The 27,959-nt window shown below is 35.4% G+C and overlaps 1 protein-coding gene across 1 annotated transcript; it reads left to right on the forward strand.

Moving 5' to 3' along the window:
- The first annotated feature begins 636 nt into the window (after window positions 1-636).
- Window positions 637-27,934, forward strand: LOC120628660. Its single transcript, XM_039897208.1, has 10 exons — window positions 637-837; window positions 5,614-5,743; window positions 12,547-12,651; window positions 13,567-13,800; window positions 19,778-19,872; window positions 20,694-20,925; window positions 21,483-22,654; window positions 23,485-23,677; window positions 24,139-24,356; window positions 24,602-27,934. The coding sequence occupies exons 1-10, from the start codon at window positions 830-832 to the stop codon at window positions 24,768-24,770; spliced, it is 2,556 nt and encodes an 851-aa protein (XP_039753142.1). The 5' UTR covers window positions 637-829; the 3' UTR covers window positions 24,771-27,934.
- Window positions 27,935-27,959: the final 25 nt, after the last annotated feature.

Genomic DNA, 27,959 nt, shown 5'->3' on the forward strand with positions numbered 1-27,959 from the left:
GTAGAAGTAGTTGTTTCTTACAACTACCTACAACTAGATAAATACATTTTTGCAAAAACTATAAGCAAGACGGTGTAGTTCTAATAAGTAAAAAGTTTTTTATTAAAATTCCACTGTCACAAGGCGCGGCTCTTTTGAATGACAAAAAGGAACCAGACATCCGGACAAATAATGTTGATGTCTTAGAATATTAATTATTATGCGAATAAATTCAATTCAATTTCATTAGTAAGTAAATTATATATTCATTCTTAGAAAGGATTTATTTTTGATTTGTTTTTACTTAAACGTTAAAATCTATAATAACGGAGATCTAGAATACAGATAAATATTCTTAATATTACAAAGTCTACATTATCATTGTTTGTTCTTTTTAGTAAAATTATTGTGAATGTAAGGTTTGAAATTATAAATAAGCGCCATCTCTTGGAAACTTCAAATAAGACTACCTACACGATAAACAGGACAATTCGTAAGTGCTGCCATCTGTTGTCGTAGATTAAAATTCAGTTTTCAGTGCTGCCACTTACAAACGTAGATCACAATTTTCTTTTGCCGGTGTTGCCTTGCCTGTCTCCTAAAATATTAACAAAATATTTTTAGTATGCAACACCAATTCGCATGTCATTTAATAATTTTTTACTCTGTAATGAAACAGTGATTGAGGTGGTCGTGTTATTGGAATTTTGGAATTAACAGAGATCGTCTTATTAATATGAATATATTACGCGCCCTGTAATCGATTTGTTTTCTTATTCCGAAACCGTGTAACATGTTGTATTTCTGAAACTGTGTGTTGAAACAGCGAAGGAACGGAAAATCTACCAAAATGGCAAAGTAAGTGTATTATATTTAATTTCCGTAGATGCGATGATTAGCTTCAGGCTAGACATCGACATTTCTGCGGTCGAGCTCGTGTTATGAAATTCTTGAATCCATAAAATATAAATTTACAAAGCCATTACATAGACGTACGTTACATAGTTCAGAGACGTACGTTTTTTTTCTCCAAACTAATATGCAATTTGCGCTTCAAAATAGTTTTTGAAGCGCAAATCGCTATCTAAAAAAAGATCATTAAAGTTTTATTGTGCATTCATTTCGTTTATTTGTTTTTTTTTATAACAATATGTATTGTCTATTGAACTGTAGAATAAATTGCAAAGCTCCATAGATAATCTTTGAATGTATGAACACATTAAAAGATAATATGCTTAACCTGGGTTAAACTCTAAGAACTTCTACAGGCTAATATGTTTTTCTAGATATAAAGGTTTATTACTGTGTGTTTCTGCAGACAATGTTAATTGTGTTGCAGCCCTTGCTAATAAATAAAATATCTATTTGTATTGGAGAATCATCACTGGCCTCATTCCTGGGCATAGGTTTCCTCCATACTGGGAGTCTCACCTCTATCCCACTCCCAAGAGGGAATGCTTAGCTAGTAAACTGACTTATACAGTACTCATTATTATCTGGTGTTCATTAGCTTAACATACTTTCCTTGAGAAAAATATCAAATTGGTTTTTCCATCCAATACTAAATCAATCAATCAATATTGCTTAACCGGAGCTATTAATTGATTCGCAATTTTACAACTAAGCCATTATACATATTTATACTGTTACAGATATAAAAATAATATTATTGTCTTATAAAATTTTTAGCAAACAAAATCAGTGGAAAAACATCTGTAAGATTTAAGTAACAATATGTGAAAAATTAACATTAGTGTAGCATAATATTTGTTCTCACGAGATAATCATTTGGATTCCCAGACGATTGGGAATTGTTAAAATAGAATACTTGTTTAATTTGAATATAAACGATTGCATTGACGTTGAAATAAATTTAAATGACCTTTAAAACCACTTATTTATTTAATCACTATATTTGCGAGAAAGAAACATTTGCAGTACCTTTGTGTTTTGATATAAATATATTCTAATTTCTCGTTTGATGTTCATGTGGTTCTTGCATTACACTTAAAGTACTTCAGAGTAGGTTCCTATATAGGTTTTAAGATATTTTTAGGATATTAATTACTTACTCATTTTTGAAGTACACTTGAAAACAGTAAATGTTGAAACATGCATAAATAATATCATGGCATTTATTTACGTTAATAATGGTATGCACAGTTCTTTTACTTCCTGTTTAAATTAATTAGCCTCCACCACTAGTGTTACTTCATTTCTCTTTTAAATTGGATTTGTATTTCACCCAGACACTGGAAAACACTAGGGTCGCTGCCCACTGCGCCAGTCGGCCGTCAAATATTTCTGGTTTTCAATTTTTTAATAAATATCTGTAGAATGAAATGTGGATGGTCACAAAGATGTGGAATCTAGAAATCTTTAAAAAATCCTGTATACAGCAGTGGACGATTGCTAGAGACAATGGTGCTGAACAAACGTTAGTGACTGTAAGGAAATGATTTCCACAGTATAATAAAAAAAGTCAATCTTCAAGCATTAGCATTAGTCGAGGGGGTTTTATAGATCTTGGTTAAAAGTAAGATCTTACTCTTGTAATGTAGGCATACCAATCACATAGACGCACAAGAAGCGCCGCGATTGCGTGCGGAAACTGCCCAGAGAAAGAAGACACATTTTAATTTGCGGTTTAAAAAATCAACTGACAGAGACATTATTAAAACGCACAAAGTATCTCTGTACCTCAAAATACACTGATAATACTTAGTATATGTAAGTACACAATAAAATCAATCACATCAATATCAATATTGACAGCTGTCACTTAATTGTAATGTGATGTTAGGGCCGTATCGATACCGATTTATTTTAGTAAAAATTATGCAGTGGTTTACTCGAAAACTATTAGCGTTTCAGTTTCACAGATAAGTGTCATAGACAGTATTATATTTCGGTTTTCAATTACACATTGTGTAATATATGAGAGAAGAGCAAAGATGTTTGTTACAATTTCACACAAAAACTTTATTTTTATTTTTTATTCCACTAAAAGTTAGCCCTTGACTGCTATCTCACCTGATGGTAAGTTATGATGCAGTATAAGATAAATAAATAAATAAATATACTACGACAATACACACACCGCCATCTAGTCCCAAAGTAAGCGTAGCTTGTGATATGGGTACTAAGATAACTGATGAATATTTTTATGAATAATATAAATACTTATAATTTACATATAAACACCCAGACACTGAAAAACATTCATGTTCTTCCCACAAACATTTTCCAGTTGTGGGAATCGAACCCACGGCCTTGAACTCAGAAAGCAGGGTCGCTGCCCACTGCGCCAATCGGCCGTCGGAAGATGGTAGCGGCTTACGGAGTATGACAGTTATGTAACACGCATGCTTCTTATCGGTATCTACGCGACATCGTACCGGAACGCTTAATCGCTTAGCGGCACTTCTTTGTCGGAAATGTGATAACTAATTTCTCCCGAAGCCTTCCACGAGACCAGACCAGTGAAAATTCTGAAATTATAAATTCCCATACTGTCCCTGCCGGAAAACGAACCCGGGCCTCCAACATAAAACAGGGAGGTCGACAAACTGCTGAACCAATTTGACTGAAATTTGAAATGAAGATAGATTTTACTGGTTAAGTTTAGGCTACTTATTATCTCCGAAAAATGGATGATCCCGAGGGATTTCTGAAATTCCGAAAAAAACGCGGACAAAGGTGGCGAAAATCAGCTAGATTACTAAAAGAGAATGTGAGTTTTTTGACTGTTACACTTTCAAGCCTTAAGAAGTCGACCAATCATCCTGAAAATTTGCATACTAATTTTTTCGCATATGACGGCCGATTGGCGCAGTGGGCAGCGACCCTGCTTTCCAAGTTCAAGGCCGTGGGTTGGATTCCCACAACTGGAAAATGTTTGTGTGATGAACATAAATGTTTTTCAGTGTCTGGGTGTTTATATGTATATTATAAGTATTTATGCATGTTATTTATAAAAATATTCATCAGTCATCTTAGTTACCCATAACACAAGCTATACTACGCTTACTTTGGGGCTAGGTGGCGATGTGTGTATCGTCGTATCATATTTATTTATTTATTTGTACTCTTTGCCAGGGGTACAGAAAAAGACAGGTTTTTGTGCCCCTTGGATCCAGCGGCTATCTGCGACGCGCTTAATGTCGTCTGTCCACTTTGGGGTCGACCAACGCTGCGCTTACCAGTGCGGCGCTGCCATTCCAACACCTTGGGACCCCAACGTCCATCCTTTCTCCGAACTATGTGCCCCGCCCATTGCCACTTCAGCTTCGCGATTCGTTGAGCTACATCGTTAACTCTGGTTTTTCTACGTATCTCCACATTTGATTTGATCACGTTGAGATAACTTGAGCGTAGCTCTTTCAATCGCCCGCTGAGTGACTCTGAGCCTTCTTATGAGGCCCATAGTTAGCGACCATGTTTCGGAAGTCTAAAAAAATGGCGACGTAAAATTAGCGAAATTGAAAAAAAAAACACCGAAATTTTTTGCTTTTTTGTTGCTAATTAGTTGCTAAAAAATTAATTTATTTGCTCTAACCGATCGCATAAAATCGGCAATAACGCTAACTTTACATTAAGATAGCGTGGGAATCACTGAATGTCGACTGATCAATCAAGCAAATAAGGGTCAATTTGTTGCTAATTTGTTGCTGGAATATGCTTAGAAAAAAAAATAATAAACAAAATTTTTTTTTTAATAAGGGAACTTTAAATTGTAGATTTTACCCTACCACACCCGCCTGTCTCATTCTGAAAACTATTCAAAATAATTGCTATTTTTCATTTTTTTGTTTATTGTTTATTGTTTTCTGTAATTTTTTTGGCGGTTGCGGCATCGTATCACTACTGCAGAAAATATTCGCACAAAATTTATCCCAAATGCACTGCGTAGAGTTAAATAAAATAATGTGTTATGGGTAACTAAGATGACTGATGAATATTTTTATAAATAACATGCATAAATACTTATAATATACATATAAACACCCAGTCAAATATAAATAATAGTGAATAATATATAATTTTTGACTGAACTGAACCCAAGTGCCCTCATATACATGTTCTAACCTAACCTAACCTAAATCTAGTTTTGATTCCTTTAGACTTTAGATTCAAGATTTAATGTGAATATATGCATTAATAAAAACTCATTACTATTTTAATACTAGTTATGCTGCTGTTATGCTGCTGTATTTCAGTTCCGTCTAAAAAAAAATAAAAACAAAAAACAAAACGTACCACTACAAAGTACTCTTATTTATATTAGAAGAAAATTGTAAAATATCAATTAATTTAATTTTTTTTTTTTTATTTTTTTTTTCTAAGTATCTTCCAGCAACAAATTAGCAACAAATTGACCCTTATTTGCTTGATTGATCAGTCGACATTCAGTGATTCCCACGCTATCTTAATGTAAAGTTAGCGTTATTGCCGATTTTATGCGATCGGTTAGAGCAAAAAAAATAATTTTTTAGCAACTAATTAGCAACAAAAAAGCAACAAATTTCGGTGTTTTTTTTTTCAATTTCGCTAATTTTACGTCGCCATTTTTTTAGACTTATGTTTCGGAGCCATAGTTAAAGCCAGTAATGTTTATAAATAATGTTGTTACAGGGAAATGATGATAGTGTTCGTATACGACACTGGGTGCTGTGTCGATGAGGAGGACGACCCAGCCGACGCGGTGCTTTACTTCCACCCGGGATGGGTATCGGACACGCAGCGACTGGCACTCGCCGGACAGGTGTGTTTATGTTATACTTACTTTTTGTTATACATACGTATCTGTGGTTAAACACTCGTTATAGATATATAAACTACAACAATGCACACATCGCCATCTAGCCCCAAAGTAAGCGTAGCTTGTGCTATGGGTACTAAGATGACTGATGAACATTTTTATGAATAATATACATAAATACTTATAATATACATATAAACACCCAGGCACTGAAAAACATTCATGCTCATCACACAAACATTTTCCAGTTGTGGGAATCGAACCCACGGCCTTGGACTCAGAAAGCAGGGTCGCTGCAAACTGCTGAGATGAGTGCTGAATATTTTTTATGGGTTATATATGTATTTTTTTCCACTACAAGTTAGCGCTTACCTTCAATCGCACCTGGTGGTAAGTGATGTTGCAGCCTAAGGTGATAGCGGGCTAACCTGTTAGGGAGTATGGCAGTCATACCCCTAATCGGTTTCTACGCGACATCGCACCGGAACATTAAATCGCTTAGCGGCACGTCTTTGTCGGTAGGGTGGTAACTAGCCACGGCCAAAGCCTCCCACCAGACAAAGATATATAAATACTTATAATATAGTAAGTCATAAAAAGGGTGTGTACTCATGTACACTTGTTAGAAGTTATTCTTATTTGGCGTTGCAAGATAAAAAAAAATCTAAAATTTTATCTTTCGCCTTATTCTACGTCTGTAGAAAAAACGACACTAACAATAGAAAAAATACTAACGGTATTTAACACATTGAAAGTTTTATTATAACGCATTATCTAGTTAAATAAACTTTATTTAAATATCACAAAGAAATACATTGTAGTTTAAGATTTATGTTTATTTAGGATTGATATTGTGTGTAACGATGGGGCTGACATATAGGTAACCTATAAAAGTCCCTTAAAAAAATAGATTAAAAAAAAAAAAAAAAAAAAAAAAAATACATACCGTGAATACAGTTGTCAGGTCTCAAAAAAAACGTAGATGCCCTCACTTTTGCTCTGTTAACTATAGCTAAATTCAGGGTGTCGGTTTTTTGTGACGGTGTGCGCGCGCATCGTAGAAAAATTCTCTCATCATTTTTCCCTAACTTGCCAAAAGAAGTATAACTTCAAAAAAAATATGATAAAAGTCTTACAGCATGCACGTCTTTATACAAAATGTATGAATCACGACCACGCGTCACGACACCACATGAGTCCAATATACATGCGGCTGTATGCGTATGCTCAAGTAATAGTTGTGCAATATTAGGACAGCATAAACCTGTTCTTCGGTTTGACCCAATCGTCTTAATTTATTCCAGTAACGCAACAAAACAGCGTAATAACCTTAATGTTGTTGGGATGGGACTGCTTGGCCATTAGAATACCTTACCTGGAGTTTATAACTTTCGCTTTTCGAAGCAGGATTATTTTAAAATGCCAGTTTTGTATGAGATACTTACTCTCTTACTTACGTCTCGAAAATAATAACCTTCTAGGAATTAGGGGTACCCATATAGAAAGCCTAGCGAGTAAACTCAGCTCAGCTGCATATGCAATCAGGAAAATTAGACAGCTTACCGATGTTGAAACAGCTAGGCTTGTTTATTTCGCATACTTTCACAGTATTATGTCCTATGGGATCTTGCTGTGGGGAAAAGCTGCAGATATTGAAAGTATATTTATACTACAGAAAAGAGCCGTACGATCAATATATAAACTTGGATCACGCGAATCGCTTCGTGAAAAATTTAAACAAATAGGTATTCTTACAGTAGCTTCGCAATACATTTATAGTAATATAGTCTTTGTGAGGCAAAATATTAATCTTTATAAATCAAAAGCTGAAATTAACAATCGACTTACCAGAAACGGTCATAAATTAGTGATATCTGCATATCGTCTGCGAAAGGTGCAGAACTCCTTTGTGGGGTTGAGTATACGCTTTTACAACATGATTCCTAAGGAAATTCTTGACCTACCAATGCATACATTTAAAAAATGTGTAAAAACGCATCTAGTACAGCGAGGTTACTATACATTTGATGAATTCCTCAATGACAAGGTAGAATGGAAGCAGCCAGCCTCGCTCTCATCTCCCGCAAGATAGCAAAATGATTGTAAATGTTGATGTTGGAAAAGAGCAACTACTGAGTTTCTTGCCGGCTCTTCTCGGTAGAATCTGCTTTCCGAACCGGTGGTAGAGTCACACAAACATGCATACTTGACGTTTCAAAAGTGCTTATAAAGTAGGCCTACTTGAAATAAATGAATTTGAATTTGAATTAGGTTTATTACGGTTAAAAGCTAGAAATAAATGTTTTCTTCGACGTTTTATGTTGGTGCCAAAAAAACGTAGGAAGTTATTCGTATTCCCTCGTATATAGTAGCAAGAAAAGTACTAAAAAATAATTTTTCAAATCGGTTTACAAATATAAAAAAAATTACAACCGTATTGATAACTTTTTTTTAAGTCGGTTAAAATTCGTTTTTCGGTTTCGGTTTTTTTTATTTGTATATTGTATGATGTATTTTTTTTGATTTTATGACATAAAGACAGAAAATAAGAACCTCCTAGGAATTAGCTTCAGTTTAAAGAATCTGTAAAAAACACATTTCTTCAGGTTACTATATTGTCACCATCATCACCATATCAACCCATTAACGGCCCAGTTCAAGGCACGGGGTTCCTCCCACAGTAAGAAGGGTTCAATAAATTAAATAGGAATAATTATTTGCACATTTGGAAAAATGCTAATCAATGTTATAAAATATGTTATGATAAGTTTAATTAGGTATTTACTCTGGGCGGTGTAGCCTTTTCCAACGTTCTCTATCCATGGCCATCTCTTTTACCTCTTTATAAGTCTCCTTCCGTTTTATTTGTCCCACAAAAGACAGTATCGTACGTCCTCGTCGTAGATTATTAGATCATTCTTAAATAATATAATCTATGCCAATGTCTTCATCTGATCTTGATAGTGTGAAATCTGAGATACGTATTGCTTTAAGGTGTTTTAAATTACATACACTAACAACCAGTTTGCCCTAGGTCATTAATCAAATTCTCTAATCGACAAGTAAACTAAAAGAGCAATTAATTTGATGAATTGGGCTGAGCCTTGTTTTTTTATTGCATTTTTATTGAAAATCCACATAAATGTCCTACTGTAATGTATTTTTCTTTTATTGACATTTTTAAGTTGGCACAAGTTAATCGTATTCCCTTGACTATAGTAGCAAGAAAACTACTAAATAAGAATTTTTCAAATCGGCTTATAAATTTAAAAAAAAATTGCAACCGTATTGATAACCTTTTTTTAAGTCGGTAAGAAAATCTTTTTTGATATGTTTATTATTATGATGGTCGTGGACTCCACAATGGGTCAGTGACAGTGGGCCCACTGTGGCCCATCCATCAATCCCTTCCTATTGGGTTTCTTTATCAAGAAATTCCGGAGCACACAGCCCAGAGTTTGGAAATTTTCGGGAATTCACCCTCATGCCTCGCAGAGCACGTTACGCTGTCGGTTCTTCGCCTGATCTCTTTCTTCTTGTTGGAGATGCCGTCATCGGTCTATGAGATTGAGGGAATGAAGAGTGCACCTGTGTTTGCGCACGCACTTGTGCGCTATAATATCTTCCACCGTGGTCGAAATCGGTCGGGAAAAACACCTCTAAGTTTCTCTCCGGTAGGAAGCTTCGGCTGTGGCTAGTTAAATTTGTAGAGAATTTTGTGTTCTACAATATTGATAATAAATAAAAATTGCAAAATACCCATAGGGAATGAGATATTTCCAAAGAAAGCTCAAAAAAAAAAAAGATATGACCTTGAAATTTAATAGTTGCTTACACCCTGCCATATGTTGGTTTTGAGACAACTTTTAGGGTGTCAATATGCAAGTATTTAGAGACTTACAGCTGGTTATCTCGAATTCCGAGGTGAACTTACTATAATGACTGGACTATACCGCCCTACCAACAAAGACCTGCCGCTAAGCGATATCGTTTTGGTACGATGTCGGCTTGGAACCGATTAGGGTATGGGCTAAATAAATAAAGGTTAGCCCGCTACTATCGTCTCTTACCACCAGGTGACACTGCAATCAAGGGCTAACTTGTAGTGGAATAAAAAGTGAAAAAAAAAATCCTGTGCAATTTATTCACACACGGCGAAAGTTTAACTTCTGAAAAGTAACTATCAGGATAAATGTAAGGTTTATTATTTAGTTTCCATGGCAACAAGAATAGGTAAAAAAATGTATAATGTTTTCCATCTCACTCTGTCCTATACATTTATGTGTTTGTTTCTTTATCTAGATATTATTCGATTTCCTCGGTAACTTAAATAGGAGAAAAAAAGATAAAATTGTATATTTCTGTCTCATTCTTTGCCGGCTTCATCCTACACATTTTTGTATTCGTTTCTCTTACCTGTCGTTTTCTCCGTTGCATCCGGTTTGTAATCACAACGATTCTAAAGAAGTTTCACTTTAAAAATTCCAATAAACCTTAACGTGTATACGATATAAACTAGGTATTATTATGTAAGCACCGGCGTTCATCGCAAGATTTAAATGTTAGGTCGCGTTAGTCGGAATGAAAAGCAATTTGGCGGATTGCTTACTGGGTCAAAATGCAGCGTTGGAAACGAATTTTTTTCTCCCCGTATTTTTAATTTCACTTCAAAGTATGAAATTACAACGAGCCGCGTCAGTGCAAAAGTTCGTATAGAGTATACAAGTATTCAATAGTGCAGTGAGGTTTGAATGCGGAATACGGATCCGTAAGTGGAGTGTAAATCTCAACATTATATTTATTTTATGTAGTTTACTTTATACTACCGAGTAACGACCCGCCCTTAATTTGCAAGTGTGCAATGTAGGTACTAATGTGGCTGCCCTACATTTGGAATACAATAATTAGTGCAATCCCGTAGTTTCAATATATATAAAAGAAAGTGTTAGTTACAACATTTATAACTCAAGAACGGCTGGACCAATTTTTATGATATTTGATTTTTTGGATTCCTCTTAGACCGGAATATGACAATAAGTATTAAAATATAACATTCATCAAAAAAAATGATACGCGGTACGAAGTTCGCCGGGACAGCTAGTAGATATTAAATAAATCTATCTCATAAAGTTTTGCAATTGCCAGCGTTATATTATGAAAATTAATAATTTGCTATACTCCGCAAAAAGTAGGAGAATCTGTATGGTGTAATTTATAAATTCAAATTCAAAATTTATTTTTTCATGTAGGCCTATCACAGGCACTTATGAAGCGTTCATACATATATGTTTACATAATTGTAAGGGGATGGTGATAACTTCGTTCGCCAACTTAAACCTAAAGCTACGAGGGTTCCAAAAGCGCCTGGTCTAAGAAGAACCTTACAACAATCTTAGCAGATTTTTTTATTTTTTTTATGTTTATAGACGAGTGCTTGACTGCAATCACACCTGGTACACACATGGTAAGCGATGATGCAGCGTTAGGTGGAGCGCGCTAGCCTAGAAGATGCCTATTAACTTTTGATTTGTTGTGCCGTCTCATTGGTCCTTCAATTGTAACTTTAAAAAAAAACCAAGGCAAATAACCTATAGAAGTATAATTTTCATTATAATGATCTACAACACTTGTAAATTCCCTCAAAACACAAGTGTTTCTTTGGGCATCACAAAAGAGTTTAATTGTACACGCTGCGTGCATTTCTCTTCTCTCGGTGATTCCCCTAAGGATGAAATTCGAATATACCGCCCATTTCAAGCACGTATTGACGGTTCGCATATTTTTTGCTTAATCTGCATTCAGATAAGTTGTTTTATTATACGTACTCAAGCCTCAACCAGTCCCATCTGAGAGCATACAGTTTGTATAGACTCTCGCGGTATTGAAGTTATCATTGTATTTGAGTGCTTGCTATTGTATAGATTTGTTAGCGGATTAAATTGTATTGCGAGCGTGCAACAAACAATAGTTATACAAGTGCTGTGTATCTACGTAAAAATAACCATTCATGTGGTTTTTTTTAAATATTTTTTTATTTATAAGTACTCAAATTCAAATGTTCTTCTCTATGTATGAAGGCCTATAGTAGGCACTTATGAAACGTTCAAACGTTTAAAGTTCATTATTGCATGCATTGTGTTCAAAAACAGTGAAAACGTTCTCACTTCACACCCGCGTAATGTTGCTCACAAACTTTTCCCATTTTCCCTGTTTTATAGTCAATAAATTGAAAATTCATTTATATCAAGTAGGCCTAATATAAGCACGTTTGAAACGTTTGGAACATTAGAGGTGAGAAAATTCTGTCAACTACTAAATGGAGTGAAGTGACTAACGGCCCTTTCGAAAACCACTACTAAAATGGAATGCTTTTGACGGCCGACTGGCGCAGTGGGCAGCGACCCTGCTTTCTGAGTCCTAGGCCGTGGGTTCGATTCCCTCAACTGGAAAATGTTTGTGTGATGAACAGGAATATTTTTCAGTGTCTGGGTGTTTTTATGTATTTTATCAGTATAAAAATATTCATCAGTTATCTCTTGTCACCCATAACACAAGCTGCGCTTACTTTGGGGCTAGATGGCGGTGTGTGTATTGTCGTAGTATATTTATTTATTTATTTAATAATAATACACACAAGCAATCGGTTTCCCTTGGTTTTCCTAATCCTAAGATTGCCTTGAAGAGATCGCTACTAAGCGATAAGGCCACCTTTTGTATCCTACTTTTTAAGTTTCCACTGGTTTTGACCATTGGTTTTTTTCTTTTTGTTTTAAATAAAGTGTACAAATATACGTTTTTTCGGCCAGGTGGTGGGTGCGGCGCACTGCATCAAATCCCTCTTCACGCAACCGCTAGCCATCACGTTACAGAGCGGAAAATTTATCATCAGAGAATATGGTAGATATATATTGGTGAGTCTTTTGATATCAAACTTGTTTATATGTTATTAGCGCGTCTATCTTTACGACTTAGATTAACGGTACGGATAACGGTACATGTACTTTTGACGACCTCCACGGCGCAACGGTGAGCGCTGTGAATTAAAGTAGCAAGTCCCGGGTTCGATTCCCGGCAGGGGAAATTTTGGAATTTTTAATTATCTGAATGTTCTTTGGTTTGGTCTGGTGGGAGGCTTTGGCCGTGGTTAGTTACCACCCTGCCGACAAAGCCGAGCCGCTAAGCGATTTAGTGTTCCGGTGCGATGTCGCGTAGACATCGATTAGAGGTATGACTAGCATGCTCCCTAACTGGTTAGACGGTTATAATTTTAGACTGCATCATCACTTACCACCTGGTGAGATTGCAGTTAAGGGCTAAATTGTAGTGGTAAAAAAAATTATATGACGGTTCGAAATCCGCCAGGACAAGTGTTTAAATAAATATCATCAATACAAACCCCCAATATATATCACTAAAAACAAAAAAAAACAATACCTAGAAATATTCTAAAATTAAAATAATATTACCACGTTGTTTGTTTGTTTGTCCTTCCTTCACGCCCTAACCAAACATCCAATCTACTTGATTTTAAACATAGAGTAAGCTCAAAGTACGTTGAGTAAGTAACATATGCTTTTTATCCCTGTAATAGAAACGGTTCCCACGAGATTTGTAAAAAGCTGTAATAAACACGGGCGATAGTTAGTTACTGAATAAATTAATTGTTTAAAGTGGACTACGTTATAAACTCAATCTTTCCATCCATGTTCCTGAAGCCACTGGCCCGTAAGATGCGAGCTTAACTTAAGAACAGCTTGCATAAAGAATCGGGATTCCAATGAATTTTCGGTATCGTGTTTTACTTATAAGTATTTCCTTTTGGCCAGGCAATAGGAAGCGACCGTAACATACCAGACTGGGTGTTAAAAAACCGCGCCAGCCTCCTCACATCCATGATCAAGGTGTACCACGGCGACCTGCAAGCCCTGGCCGATAGCATGGAAGACCCGAACCCGAAACGACTGGCGGAGAAGCTTTACCAGATCTTCGAGACCTACCTACCAGTGCTGCAGTACGGCTGCCATATATTCCAACGCGTGCCAATGCTGAGTCTTCCAAAGGTTGGTAACTTTATAGGTACCTCATCATCGTCATGTCAACCAATGGACGTCCACTGCTCAACATAAGTCTTTCGAAGGGAGTTCCAAATATCACGATATTGTGCCACTTGTGCAGCTTCAATTCATATGATTCGGACTCATTTGATGTCTGTCCACCTCGGATAGATGACATGAAATGAGTCCGGAGACCAAAGTTTACTGGTGCGAACTCGCGATTCCAGCACTTTGGGACCACACTGTCGATCGGTACTTCGAGCTATGTGCCCCGCCCATTGCCACTTCAGCTTCGCGACTCGCCGATTAGCCGCAATACGCTGCACCATTGCGCGTATCTCCTTTTAAATGATACTAGCTGACCCGTGCAACTTCGTTGCACCAATAACCGATTACCGGAAAACACAAATAAAATGACATTTTCTAAAAATGAATCCTAGCTAGATCGATTTATCGCCCCCGAAACCCCCTGTATACTAAATTTCATGAAAATCGTTGGAGCCGATTCCGAGATTCTAATTATATATATATATATATATATACAAGAATTGCTCGTTTAAAGATATAAGATATCCTAACTAATATTATCAAATCGTACATAATTTTAATGAAATAATTAATAATAAATAATATCCAGTAAATTAAATTAATAATTATAAATTGTAATAAACATTATTATAAAATTTTATCACGCCATATTATGGCAAAATGTGAGCAATTTAAAACGAACGTACACCAAAAATGTACCACGTTTAGCAAATAAAGATGATTTGATTTGATTCCTTCACGCATTAAATAGGCAACCAAACTTGATTTTTCGCATAGATCTGATAGATGAAAAGACTGCGAGTAACAAGCTTCTTACTATCCTAGGAAACCAAACGGTTCCCACGTGATTTGTTAATAAACGTAATAAACGCGGAGGAAGATCGCGGGCAACAGCTAGTATCTTGGAATTAAAAGACGACAGGCAGCGAGACATTACGCTGGTTGAATAATGCGCATCCCCTATACTTGCGGCGCACTGTGCGCAAATTGAGTTTCCCGGTCATGAAAGTTTCCGTGTACCTAAATTTCACAATATTCCTCAAACGTCTTTAAAAATTCAAAGAATGTAAAAACCTTTATAGGTACCATTTAAAATAAGACTGTCTTGCCTCGAGATTGGGGGTGTATACAATGTTTTTTTTTCGATGGATTTTTTGTGCTGGTATAAAATATCGTTGTATCTTACAATAAATGTTTTCATAACTGATTATTAATTTCTCATTGCTGCTTCGAACGGTTTTAGAGCAATAGACCAACGAAGCCTAATTGCGCGCCTAACTTTATAAGCCGCTGCAAATTCTTCCATATCTAAGTACCACTACAGATATAATAAATTATATGAAATCAATTAGTTAAGACCGCACTTTTACGTATATATGATCCCAGAACCAAAATAATATGTAAGTAACGCTGTTAAATTACTAATATAAAATAAAAAAATAAATTACGTCTAGAGTCAATGTCTCGGAATAAAACCCATCTCGATACGGCTAACGGCCTATATGCGGCAGGCAATAACGCGGGCGCGTTTTATTGCGGCTGACCGGTAGTGCGTTAAAGGCAATAGCGTCTAGCGTTGTCTAGGAATAAATAGATATCGTCCGTATCAACTTCAAACATAGTTGTTTATAGTATGTATAATACAATATCATCTTCCGTTTTTTTTATCTCCCATACTATTTACAAATTAGTTTAAGTAAGATAAGGTGAATATTTCTCACTGTTCACGATCACTACCGATATATATAGTTACATACTACATATTAAATGGCTATGGAAAATATTCGAACAAGCTCTCGAAGTCGGGACTGCTGGTCTGAGCTAACAATAAATGGTTATGGTTGTATATACGTCATCGAACCAAAACGTGAGCTAGTTAGTATCATATTATTTGTACGTTCCCAATAGTTGAGTGGTAGTATTTTGAAGTGCCGAAACGCTCGAGTAACGGGCTCATTTAACTTTGACTATAACATTAATAATAATAATATAATATACTACGACAATACACACATCGCCATCTAGCCCCAAAGTAAGCGTAGCCTGTTTTATGGGTACTAAGATGAATATTTTCATGTACAAAAATAAGTATAAATAGTTATAAAATACAGATAAACAAGCAGACACTGAAAAACATTAATGTTCATCACACAAACATTTTCCAGCTGTGGGAATCGAACCCACGGCTTTGGATTCGGAAAGCAGGGTCGTTGCACACTGCGGTCATTTAAATAAAATGGACTTGATATTTGAAATTTTTGAGTTATTAATTTTCTACTAATGATTTTACAAATTGTTTTGAAGCTTACATCTTTGTTGGTGAGATTGCAAGTGTAGACTCGTTTTCGAGCATCAAAACACTGGAACGTCAGGGCAAATTATAACTTATTTCATTATTTTAAAGTCCTAGTTTACCTAAGATTATGCAGCAACGATTGTAAATTAATAAAGATATATATTACAAAATTTTCGCCTAAAGAGTTTGAATACGCAAATGCGACTCCAATTTTGAGAATAAGGGCACTGATCAAACAGGTGAATCCCGAGTGGGGTGCAGCACGCGATTACGAAATCTTGTCAATTTGAGGGGCAAGCGAATTACTCTAAATTAGTTCTAGGTTTGCGTCACTTTGACCAAAGCCTAATTACGCACACTTCTGCAGCGTCCCTCGCTAAGATTTTGTAATAAAAATAAAATGAAGTAGGCCAGTACAAGATCATTAACTTTAAAATGCAGTACAAGAAAACGTCACAGAAACATTTTAATACAAATATTATCATTATGTTACTTTTGTATTCATAACACGTGGCGGAGAAAAGAATTATAAATCTAACCTATACAACTTACCCTTCAACCTGTCTTAACCTTCTATAAAAGTTATGTTACCTTTAAGGCTCTCAATCCAATAAACGTATTTGTCAACCGAGCGCCCACTGTACTGTAACAAGATTAACGAATTACATTTTACTTACCTACCAACCTATCGTATATATTGTTAATACCTGAGTAGGTAAGGCTATGATTCGATGAAAACGAGAGAAGCCACAAATTATTAGACAGAAACCTTAAACGAGCTTGTCAATTCGGTGCGTAGGCAATAATTTTCTACCACCTGTCCATTATCGCTCATGTTGTCTTTGACGAACGATTGGCGCAGTGGGCAGCGACCCTGCTTTCTGAGAGGCTGTGGGTTCGATTCCCACAGCTGGAAAATGGTTGTGTGATGAACATGAATGTTTTTCAGTGTCTGGGTGTTTATATGTATATTATAAGTATTTATGTATGTTATTCATTAAACTATTCATCAGTAACCTTAGTACTCATAACACAAGCTACGCTTACTTTGGGGCTAGATGGCGATGTGTGTATTGTAAAAAAATTAATAAATAAAAATCCTTAGGTTGCCTGGCAGAGATAGAGCTACTAAGCGATAAGGCCGCCTTTTGTATTCTACTTCCGTCTTTGTATTTCTATTATTCTTTTATTTCCCTAACTTCATAGTTTTGTACAAATAAAAGGGTACTTACTTTAAGGGTCCTATTTCCTTTTTTTTTTTTACTAGTGTAAAAAAAGTCGCTTGGCGGACTTCTTTGTCCCTTTTCCCAATTCTGAGATTGCCCATGCCGGGTATCGAACCCAGTACCCCCCACTTATAAGACCACAGGCAGCGTTCTCCGCTACGCCAGCGAGGTCAATGGTGCGATGAAACATTTTAAAACTCCTGTTTCAGTTAAAAGGCAGTATAATTTATCTATATGACTATTCAAGGCGTATTTGCATTGCATACTACTTACACGTTTAAGTCATTAAGTACATTTTTAATTCATTTTAAATAACAAAATGCATGTAAAAAGTGACTTTAGTAGTTGCAAGTTAAAATTTAGTGCACAAGTAAAAAAGTAGAATAGGTTTTTTCTCTTTTTCGGCTTAACTGACAGAATCAATATTTTTTTACTTTTGTTTTAATTTAGGTAGGTACTACCCAGTAACCTTTTAACCTGGCAAATTTGAAATAACTAACAAGTGAAGACAAAAGCGACTTTGTTACGTGGTTTTTCATATAAATTAATATATCTATAGTTACCACAGACATCAATACCCAATAAAAGCTTTGAAATATCAACATTATGTTATCTATATATGCATTATTTTTAGCATATTTGAGAACGTAGAGTACACAGTGAAAGATGTGTTGGCCACGTGTCGGCCACAAGCCATACAATTCAACCAAAACTTTATGTTATGTGTCATAAAGCATAACTACTTTATAACATACTTGTGACATTATATAACACAAGTGGCGGAGGCATAATATGTTATCATTAATGTAAGTTGACCATGATAACTACATTTGTTAACTTAATACTAAAGCTAGGAAGGTTCCAAACGCTCCATGGTCTAAGAAGAGCCCACGTAAAAGTTGTGGGGCGGGTGTTTTTTTTGTTATCACCATCTCACTGACGTACTAATATTTAGCTATAAATTCATACACACGCATTTCTATCATTCATGTAATACTTAATATTATAATAAGATCTTTCTAACCTTCTTAAACCAAAAACTTTCCTAGCGCACTTTCAAGTGTTTATTATACTTTTGTATCTAATCAATATTGTTGATAATTTAAAGACTCAATAATTGTTACAAGACGGTATTACGCTGATAACCTGCGATAACCATCGAATGTACTTCGAAAGCAGAATCTACCTAGGAATTAGTCATCTCTAAGTTAATGTTATCTTTGCGTATAAACATAAAAAGGCTAATGAGGTCTTCTTACAATGTAAAGGCATGTGCGTAAAATAACAAAATAACCATAGGCATACGCTCATTGGTATTTTATTTTATTTATGTAAAGCTTCCGATAAGTTTCCCGAACATACTCTCCCTACCGCTATTCTAAATAATGTACCCTACTCAATCAATTAGTTTTCTCGACTCCTAAATATCTCCTACTAATGACTCCTATCAAATGCAAAAAAATGAACTTAAATCGGACCGGTATTTGTTCTAATAAGTATATTATCCCTATTAGCACCGGTACGGCTAGCATGGGTATGAGACCATTATGTCGCCATGGAAAGGATAAAAATGTATCTTCTCCCACAGCTTTATCAATTCTCAGAGCACTGGCACACAAGTGGAAATAATATCCAAATAAATTATGTCTAATAATAAACGGGTGCAAACTTCTCCTATTCCATATTACCGTGCTTTAGCAAGGGGCTTTGGGAGATGCATCTCCTCCAGCAGCCAGCCAGCCAGTATATTTTACTGGCTGTAATCTTATTATTACTGAAATAAGACAAGTAACTTCTGGATAAGTTTATATTTTTTTTTACTTCCTAAAATGTTTTGGTTACGCCCGCACTCGTTTCAGCACTTCGAAGGTCGGCTGGTAGAAAATGATTTACAAGTCTATCTTTTGTAGACCATTTTTTTTAATCTGCAATAAAGTGAAAAAAATAATAACAAATCTTTCCTCATTGTAATAATATGAACGATGAAAGCTTAACGTATATGTCGAGACGCAGCCTCAAAGGGCACTGAACTACTTACTATTCATATACCTACAACTACCGACCGCATGTCTACAACTAGTCACACCTGCTGCGATATGTTGTTCACAGACCTGCGATTTTTACCTACTTATGTGAAGGCTTTTTTATTCCATTAAAATTAGCTCTTGACTCTCACCTGGGCGTAAGTGTTGATGCCGTCTAAGATGGTAACGGGCTAACTTTTTAAGGGTATCGCGGTTATTGAAAACCCAAAACCGTAGTCTATTTAAATTCCCAAATTGACTCTGCCGGGAATCGAACGAGGGACCTCCTCCATCAGGCCAGGAAGGTCCACACAATACATTCTATACAGTCGCGATCGCAAGTCAACTGCCACTTATTACAAAAAATAAAGCGATATTTCTATTTCCAGAGTGCCACATCCGTCTATATGGAATCAATGCAAATCTTGGAGCACTGTCGCCGAAGTAAAGGCGTATTGGGAGGCGTCATACTATATAATAACAAGTAAATATGATTTTTATCTCGTTACGAACATATTGGATCAGGTTAAAATCGCATATCTTTTACGTACTTAAGCAAATGTTGTGTTATTTTATCATCTAATTTAACTTCTTTCTACTTCAATTTTTGGTGTTTTACATTTGCTTGGCTTTATTTACTTGCCTGGACCCTTTTGCTATGGGCGGATTAAGTCGATCATTAATATCACTGTGATACGTCCAGTCTCAATATTATTAACCTTTAATCAATAAAGCAGTGCAGATACATAGAATTAAAAAACATACAGAATTCAGCCACCTTTAAGCAATTTTGCATTGTGTCCATAAAAAGAAAAACACCCCCTAAAGTTTGAATTAACAACCGCGGAATGTTTCTAGCTCACAAACTTTTCCTCATTTTCTCCATTTTATGGTAAACGTTTAGAACATTAGAGGTGAAATTATTACCGTCGATGTGACTAACCGGCTGTTCGAGAAACACTAATAAAGTGGTCGTGTACACGGTTTTTTTATGTTTTTAAATTTGTGTACCGAGATTGACTGAATAAAAAATGGCGCAAAGCGTAAACCAGCAGACTGAAAATAAAAAAATTTACAACGTATCCTTCAAGGGTATAAATAGGTAGATTTATTTAACCATACAAGAGTTTGTCATAAATCTTGCTTAAATTTAGTTATAAAATATCAGTTTAGTTTCCTGTAGCGTAAAATATCGTCTCTTGCGTATGGCCGAACATTATCCATTTTAATGTTGTGGCGAATAAAACTCAAACGAAAAATTTCAGCCCACACTTTCACGGATAAAAAAAAATTGAATTCTTGCAGAATAATTTCAACACAACTGCCGCCAAGTCTGACCTCGTATTTAACAGTAGTGGACCCATATCGGATAAAATCTCCCGCTGAAAACCTTGAAACTGAAACCCCTCTACCTTTAGGAGCTCAACTTTTAGTAGTTTATGTAGGAAAGAAAACTTATAACACATTGAAGAAGCAAACGGATAAATTGCAAGATTTCTTTCAAAACGGCGAAGAAGTTATCACTAGATTCAAAAAGGTGAGTTTTATTCTTTTTATTAACATAAACTTTTTATTTCTACTCGAACTACAACTTTACAAGGCGACCTCAGGAGATTTACACGCCATGCGTAAAAACAGGCCACACAAAGTTATTATTATATCGTGATTTAAATACGAATAAAAATTGCACCATTTATACCCATTTTATTCGCAGTTTTTTATGGGTTAATACCATCCTAACCTTTATTTTCTTATTCGAAATCGTAATAAATAATATATATTTGAAACATTAAAAGTAAATGTATTTAAATGTAGTGTTTCCAAAATATATTGTATCTAAATAAGAATGGCGGTGTAGAAGTGTGCACCACAATCTTTTATCTTCCGTAAACAAACAGCAATTACAAAATAATTTGGAATGCTATAAGTAGGTACTTAATTTTAATTACGCGATCGAACAGCATTTCGTTCCGAATGCCGTTAAGTTGTTTTAGAAAGGCAAGCTTTATTTATGGAATTGAGAACATTTTGACTTTGATTGACCTTGCAAATGTAGCCATTTTAATCAAAGCCAAATAAATTTCTGTATTGCAGTTACAAGAAGCGGACCGCGAAAGAGCTCGAGATCATCCCCAATCGGGTATGAAGAGGGACAAATCTTTACTCTTCACCGCCGTCCCAGAAGAAGATCATACGATGATATCCCCACCAAACAGAGAAGAAAATCCAAGTGTACAAAGAAAACCCAGTATGCCGGATGTAGTGCCATTCACAAACAAACCCAGACCACGTCCAAATAAGTTATCCCTCAGTTTCAAAACACAGAAATCCGTAGACGAAGACGTAAAAGAGAACGACAAAGTATTCACCGGTCAAACTAGTGTATGCTCCACACCTATGGTTGAATACAAGCGCTTACACGGAAACATGCTATCGATTTGCCAGAACCCAGATAAACCTGATTTTATCGCAGACGAAAGGGAAAACGCTGAACCAGATGTCCTTAAAAACATTGAGAACACAACAAACGGGGTGAAAGACGAAAAAAGGGACAACAAAACAGTTTTAGACAGCAACTGTATAGGAGAACACTTTATAAATAAACCGGAGCCATTAAGAAAGCTAGCAAGCGTTACAGATTTACAGGAAACGTTCAGAAAATTATCCACAAGGGCTTCGTCAAAGATGAAATTACAAAGGTCGAAAATTGACGACGAATCTGTACCTTCCCCGCAAGAAAAAAGCCAAAACACAATGACAATCAATGATCCATTATTCCCAGTATTCAGAAACGATGGTGTGGCGATCTCAGAATCATTATTCAATCAATACTTAGAGCAGTATTACTCCGGTATTAAGCAGAGGACAAAAGAAGAGAATATGTTTAATTTCAATCTTAAACTTTGTGAGTTAGACAAATTCAAAGATTTCGATTCGGATTTAATAAAGTCCCCTCAGAGAACACCAAAGAAAGTCGCGAAAGATTCGACGAAAACGTTACAAAGCGATCAGTCTAGACGAAAATCACTATCGCTCCCTCTAAAATCGTTATCAGAAAGTAGTGAAACGCAAATTGCGACAGATTCAGATGCGATTAGTTTAAAGAAAAAATTGTCGGGAGTCCAATTAACGCCTTTAATGGAGAAATTAAGTCATCTAGCGTTTTCGGATAAATCGAGTGGATATAGCAGTAGAGTTATGACACCTTTGGAGCTGAGAGAGTTACTGACGCCTGCTTTGGACAAACAAGTCACATTCTCAGAAAGGTTAGTAAACAATGTTTAAATTGTACAAGTTTTAAATTGACCTCCAGACGGGGGAATTCGAGACGTGGTTTGTAAGTCATTATTTGACTTCCTATCTCCAATAAGTAAACTTATTTCAAAGTATTCAAACATTTTTAAAGGTTTACATCTATTTTTGCGTTGCTACTCCAGTCTTAACCAATTTCTATTATTCCCTCTCTTTTATACGACCAAGTGACTGTCTATTGGGTACATTTAAAGTTATATTTTTCATCTTCAGAAATATATTAAAACTACTTTTTTACTATTAAGTATAATATTCTTGGACCCATTTTCTATTTCATGAAAAACTTGATTTCCCGACACAAATATTGTATCATTTTATAAACAGCAATAATGCGTAAAAATATTCCAAAAAATATATGCAATTTGCATTTAAGGTCAACAGGTCCACAACGTAGCTATGAGTAAAGGATGAGCTAAAAATACGCTATCTTTTGTGTGAGGCTGGTTTCCATTGCACTTTTAAACCCTTGACGAGATACTTAAAATAAATTAAAAGCGCATACTTACTCATCTTGACTTTAATTGGATACAGGCGACAAAATCACATATCAAATGTGCTATCTCGGCAACCAAAAATAAAAAATGGCTATATTCACATTTCCCTAAACTTGTGCAGTGTAAACAAAATCATTTATTGTGGGTATTTATTAGAAGAAACTACTTTCTCTCGGAATTTTTATAATATTTTTTTCTACTTAAAGTTAGCATTTTAGCGCGGATGAAATAAGGTATCCTTCCTTTATAATTACAAAATTAAATAGCATACCTACACCATTTGTTGACAGTATTACAAAACAAGTTCGAAATGAAGAAAGCGAAGACTCTGAAACGGATAACGACAGCGACTTGGCGGTTCTGCCGACATTTAGTTCAGAGGCTGTCAAGTGTGCGCTGTTCGTGAGCGGCTTGCACAACATGGCGCTGCTTGCACTGCTTGACCTTGAAGCGGCCAACGACGCAGATACCATCAACTCTTTGGTGAGCGTAACTCAGATGTACGGATTTTAAGCTAAACTAGTATTTTTTAAAAGGCCCTTAAAGGACTTGAATCCATGGCCGTAAAATAAATTTCAAAAAGTACACGGTTTGAAAATAATGCACAAACAAAGTAGACGCGGATATTATCCACAACTTGGCGAGTGGCTCTGAGGATAGTAGCCCATATGTTCTGGGGCAATTGAGTAACAAAGAACATCCATAAAATTTTTTCGCATTTCTAATATGTGATAAATTTAATTAAGATTAATTTAAGTAGGTACTTCGTAAGAAAAAATTATGCATTTGTATCAGAACCTATGCCAGGACTAGTTAAATGATAATATCAAATTATTGAGCTTTGTATTCTCCAAAAAATATCCGTGGTCCCTGGGAGCACGATGCATTAACGGATTAGTTTTAATTCTCCTTCAGGTAAATTTAAAACTAACAATTTGTTGCAGTGGGAAACATCTCTAAACGCGTTAGGGCCAATCGAGCAGAAATGTATGGAACCCTTGACTACGCAAACCGATGCATCGGACTACAGCTATTTGGTGCTTGACCCGGACTGGGGCACCGTGAAGAAGGGTGGCCCCTGGGCTGCACTAGACATCGCTACTATGGGCTTTATACATAATGAGTTTGAAGAACAACCTGACCTCACTGAATTCATATTACGGTGAGTGGGACTGATCCATTTCTAGTCTACATGAGAATATATGGGCGTTCCCTGTACTGTGTTAACTCTATTATATTTCATTATTCAGTTACTTACTAAATTTGTAAACTCATCATAATCTTTTAGTTTAAACAAACTTAAATATTCATTCTTCTGTTAGTTCTTCAGATTTACACAAAAAAACCGTTAAGTCTAAGAAACAGTATTTTTGATATTGTACTCAACCTCTTCGCGTTTGTCGACAGAAGCGAAGACAGTGTAGTTCTGGGCACAGCGTGTGGCGGGGCCCAGATATACTACCAGGAAAGCGGCGCGAGGCAGGCGGGCCCGCCGCCGCCTTCAGACATCCTCGCCACGGCGCCGCTGCGTGCACGTCGCCGTCTACATAGGGACCACTCCGCCTTACTCTTGTAAACTAATGCACACATATAAACTGACCGAACTGAAATAAGTCACGAAAAGACACCTAGACTTGCTTTTAGGAATTGAAGAGACTTTGCTTCGGAGACGTTTAAGAAACTGTCCCGACACATGCCCGCACTAGTAAGATCGTGCGAATATGTGCTATTAGAGAGCCTGAATTTTCTTTAGGAACCATCGTTTGACATGAAAAAGCGATGAGCATGTCTCAGTGAAGGACGAACAGGCGCGAGGCGCTCAACTTAAATAATTAAACTCCAGAAACAATACATTCCGGTGCGATTTAGTCTGTAAGACTAAGTACGTATCTCTCGAGCAAATCGGATGAAATGTTTAGGATGGTATTGTTGCCCACATTACCATCCAGGTGTGTCTACTGTATTGCGCATTACGTAGTGTATTACTTATTACTCAATGTATCACATCATGTATTTTGGTAGACGGTTTCAGACGTGTTTCCCTATTTGAACTAGCTTTCGACTTTAACGTTATGTGCATAGATAAAATATCTTCGAAAGAAGTCATGTCGACCTCTGCAGACTTGGTATATGCAAGAACGGAAGACACTTTCACATTTAAAGAGAGGTTATATCACAAAATCATACAGATAAAATTTATTGTTATATAAGAAAAATCTGTATAAAGTAAAAATAATTTGTCTAAATACGACAACATGCAATGCACATAAGCAACGAAGAAATTTGAGAAATCGATTTCGAAAAGACGGTATTCTAGTATACGTACCTGGGTCTGGACCAGATTTGTTTCCTTTGCACAACGAATCCATCGAAATATGTCCGGGCTGTTTTTATTTACCTTTCAATAATTAAAAGAAGCACTATAGAATATTTATCAAAGCGAGGAAACTGTCTATAACAAAATACTTTTCCGTAGATTTCTTTCAGTTTTAAAGTTATGTTGGTGGTTATGTGGGCCTTTTTCTGTAGATTTCATTCAGTTTTAAAGTTATGTTGGTAAGACTTACTTAAGATATAGTAGTAATAAAGAAAACCGATTAGATATTTTAAAGCGACGGTAGGTCTTTTGTCTTTTTAAATAGATTTATTGGAAGTAGAAATTCCAAAATAATTTAAAGACTAATCTTAGTATTAATTCTGATCGTAGTTGCAAACTAAACAATTAAACATTCCAAGCCAAAATTAGTAATTGAAGTTAGTTTAATGAATAATATTCGAAAATTCTAAAGAAAAACCGTTTTATTCAATGACTATTTGCCATTTTACTATTTAGTCCGTAGAAAAGTTTACGGGATCAGTACATATCTTTAAATCCATCTAAAAAATTATAGAAGATTAGACAAAGATAATTTGCTGCACAAATTATTGCAGCTTGAAGCCAAATTCTGAGGAGAGCTTATATTGCGTTTTAAATATAGTCGTTTGAAATAATGCGATCGTTATTACCAAAGTGCGTTCCGCCTATATACAAATTCAAAAACAATAATTATTTTAGAAGACTTTATCAAACATTCCAATTTAGTTAAACAAGTTTATTATGTTGAAGTTCAAAAGCGAGATGTGTCACAAAAGTTGATAAAAATCTTATAGTTACTACGTAGAATGCCTGAACAGGAAGAAAGAAGCTGGGTTTATGTCTTAAGGTATAAACGAAGTTTATAGATTTCCTTTTTTGGTTGCCACGATAGAGCTATCTTCATCCTAATCAAATCTATTAGAGGTATTGTCCGTGTTTATCACCTCTTAAATCGAATTGGTACACTAGTTTCAACTTTTGTGACGAAAACAACGAAACACAATATAAGCTGTATTTCCACATCTATAGTCCACCCATTTTTTAGTAATTAACTTTGCTAATTATTTATGAATGTATGGTAGCAAAAGAGAAAGTAGGTAGCATATGCGTTCATAGTAATCTCGCCACTAGTTAGTAAGTTTCCGGCCACATTAGTATGTATTATTATTTAATCTGTGCTCAATCTTGCCATCTAGTAGCTATACTACTTTAAATATAGTCTATATTTTGTTTTATTATAAGCGACAGCCATTAAGTATCTAGCAGTTCTATGTATGGCTATAGTTATTTTCTGCAAGATGCATATTTATAACGAACTTTAATATATTAAGTCCAACGCAACCTGCTACTTTAAGAGAAAACCCCCGCCAACTGGTTTATACGGTCGGCCGTATAGTTAAGTCTCAACCGATCGAAAAACTCATTTAATTAAAAAAATAACAATGCAGCATTAAATTTAAAAGTTTTTATCGATGCGGCATCCAAATTGAAAACAAGAATGATAAAGATAAAGAACACACTCAATTTTTTCACTAGCCTATCATTAACTGCAGTTTGTGGGGAACTTCTTTTGGAAATAAGATATGCTCAGTAAACAAATAGAATTTGATCACAGAATCTGCACCCGTCCATGTTTCGAGCTCTGCTCAAATAGATGCTTACTCTAATCTACTTTGCTGAATGTTCGAACGATGCGAGTAACAAAGCAAGCTTGTAGCCAAGGAATTCTTCAAAAGATTGCGTACTGCTCAGTCATTAAAAAAACCTATAAAATAACGTTTTGATTGATACAAGTGTTTTTAACACTTGCAAGACTTCCAAAAAGGCGGTGGTTCTCATATCGATGAGAATTTTTTTTGTATCTTATTGTGTACATAGCGTGTATTTTTTAATCATACTAATTTTATTTTAAATAAATAAATTTATACGAAGTATGTTGAAATTTATCAATGCATATTTAAGAATCGCGTCCAAAGCCAAATCTTTTCCCTATACAGTTTTATTTTTTGCTTATGTAATTATTGTTTTACACATTCTATCATCATTTTCATTAAAACCAAATTTGTAAAATGTCTTAATGTACAAAAGAGCATAATTTAACATCATTTGAAGTTTATTTTATGTTTTGATGAGAATGAGGGTAGAAATTTTATACTATTTACAACACAGTTAAACCTTGAAGTATCTACTCGATTTATATATTTCAAGATTTAATTGTAGATATTGCAAATAGCATTTAAGGAGTGCCAATGCGTCACAGTAATGTGGTATTCATTTATAATTTTACATAGATAATGTAAGTTTTAATAAAAACCCAATAGTGAGATTTTGTTAATTGTACGCCAGTGTAAGAAATATGCCCCAATAAAGTTAATACATAAATATATATTGCATTATTATTTATAACAA

Source organism: Pararge aegeria, chromosome 13, assembly GCF_905163445.1.
Source record: "Pararge aegeria chromosome 13, ilParAegt1.1, whole genome shotgun sequence".
NCBI classification, from domain to species: domain Eukaryota; kingdom Metazoa; phylum Arthropoda; class Insecta; order Lepidoptera; family Nymphalidae; genus Pararge; species Pararge aegeria.

Excerpts from the sequence above, each read along its gene's own strand:
- LOC120628660 (XM_039897208.1), top strand. Across the intron at positions 13,801-19,777 it reads CAATGCTGAGTCTTCCAAAG|AGTGCCACATCCGTCTATAT; the intron begins GTTGGTAACTTT and ends TTCTATTTCCAG. Across the intron at positions 23,678-24,138 it reads CAGATACCATCAACTCTTTG|TGGGAAACATCTCTAAACGC; the intron begins GTGAGCGTAACT and ends AATTTGTTGCAG.